The 1,887-nt window shown below is 48.8% G+C and overlaps 1 protein-coding gene across 1 annotated transcript in view; it reads right to left on the bottom strand.

Moving 5' to 3' along the window:
- The window catches only part of heatr5b (HEAT repeat containing 5B), a 36,460-nt gene that overhangs the window by 5,053 nt on the left and 29,520 nt on the right, over positions 1-1,887 (bottom strand). The window contains exons 30-33 of the mRNA XM_037678188.1: positions 1,163-1,307; positions 799-1,071; positions 461-685; positions 184-335 (exon numbers count right to left, since the gene is read on the bottom strand). Coding sequence (XP_037534116.1) covers positions 184-335; positions 461-685; positions 799-1,071; positions 1,163-1,307 — 795 coding nt within the window. The remainder of the gene's footprint in view (positions 1-183; positions 336-460; positions 686-798; positions 1,072-1,162; positions 1,308-1,887) is intronic.

The following is a 1,887-nucleotide window of genomic DNA, read 5'->3' as shown; positions in this document are numbered from 1 at the left end:
TGCTGACATTAGCTCCTGTTTTGCTGACTTTAGCTCCTGTTTTGCTGACTTTAGCTTCAAGAATTCATTTTTCAAACAGTTTCAGTAGAAGTCTTTCAGCCCTCAGCCCTCACGCTGCAGTAATGATGACGACCTGTCCAGTTTTCTCTCCTAACCTGTTTTTACGAACAGGTCGGTTCTTACCCAGGGGTCGCTGGAGTTCAGGGCGTTTCGGAACCGGTCCATGCAGCCGTTCTGCAGGACCATCACTCCGACCAGTTCACCGCTGGCTGACAGCAGGAACAGCGTGATCGCAGTCAACATGCTGACCTCGTCCATGTCAGGTCTGGACTCGTCTACAGAAAACAGCAAAGCAACCAATGAAGACCCAAAACTAACGGACTTTGGTTCGTCGGCCATCTTGAATTGAAATAAAATTGATAAGTGACAAAAAGGCTCGAGTGTATGGTCGTGTGTTTACCCGGCTGCGAGTACTCGAGCGCGGATGCCAGGCTGCTCCTCACGAGGCCGGTCCACTGCGTCTGGATGCTCTCGGCCCGGGCCAACGGTGAGGTGATGATGGTTTTGATGCCCTGAAGCGCAGCCGATACCGGAACGGGCACAGAGGCGTCGGCTGTTTTGATCGCCGTTTCCCTCAGAACCCCGGTGATTAGGAAGAGCACTGTGGGCAGGATGGTCATGCCTCCTACAAAGACAAAAAAAAGTGAGACATGAGCCACCGTTTCACTGGCAGTAAACCTGTAGATTAGTGTTGGTTCGAGGTCTGCGTCGCTGCCGTTTGCTCCTGAGGCTTCTCACCAGCAGGAGAGCAGAGCGACGGCAGCTCTGCCAAGATGGAGATGGTGTTCGCCACCAGGCGTGCGCTTCCTTCCGGCAGCCTCTGAGGCCGGAGCGGCGCATGGCTGGGCGACTCCTTCACTCGTGAGTTCAGCTGCGGCACGTGGCGGACCACGAGGAAGACCAGCAGCTCCATGGCCGCGAACACCAGAGACTTGCCGGGGACGAGCTCCCCCGTGTCCCCCCCTTCCCCGAGGACGGGCTGACAGTCTTTTTCCCCTTCTTCCTCTTTGCCTGAGGGAAAAAATATAAAAATAAACGAGACTTGAACCAGACAAACTTGGATTCTTTGTTCAAACGAAGCTGAACGGCAACGGTTCCTGACCTCTGCGGGTTCTCAGTTGCTGCAGATGGTCCTGTGCAGCCCTGATGGTCTCCTGAACGACAGTGGTGACCTGGAGCTGGACACCGGGGGGGTCCCGGGTCAGCAGCAACCTGTGGAGCACGTTCAGGAGCTCCACCGCCAGCAACTGCAACAGGGAAACAACAGCTACAAGACCAGGTATAAACAGACCAAAAAAAACATCTGGATTCTACGTTAAGTGTAATTTTCCTGCCGCCAGGAAAGGAAGGAGATAATGTGGTTAATGGTGCTTGTTTGTCTGCCTGTTAGCAAAATATCTTACAAACTAATAGACAGATTTTAATGAAATTCTCTGAAATAAATCCCAATATAATCTTTAACCATAGCAAACACAAAAATACCAGTGGCCCAGTAACCTTTAAAGATACTGAGCTATGGTTTAGTGTGGTAGTAGCTGAGAGTCATCCTCACCACGTACCCTCGGCGCTAACATGTAGCGTATAACCCTTTTTAAAAAAGTTTTAATGCAAGGCGGAAGAAAATATGCATTTCTTAAAGATATGCTAGGCTAAATATTCAGAAAACTTTCAGATTGCAAGAAAACAAAAATTAAAGTTTTTATTTTTTACTTTTCAAAATTGAAAGAGAACAAAGTTCAGGATGTGTTTATATCCACGCTTTTTTTTTTTTTTTTTTTTTAATATCAGCTGAAATGTTCAGATCCTTTAACACATCTTGGACACATC

The sequence above is a fragment of the Nematolebias whitei genome, chromosome 1 (assembly GCF_014905685.2).
Source record: "Nematolebias whitei isolate Nwh7 chromosome 1, NemWhi1, whole genome shotgun sequence".
Classification (NCBI taxonomy): domain Eukaryota; kingdom Metazoa; phylum Chordata; class Actinopteri; order Cyprinodontiformes; family Rivulidae; genus Nematolebias; species Nematolebias whitei.
Note: the sequence above shows the minus strand (reverse complement) of the source record. Positions and strands in the feature narration are given on the sequence as shown.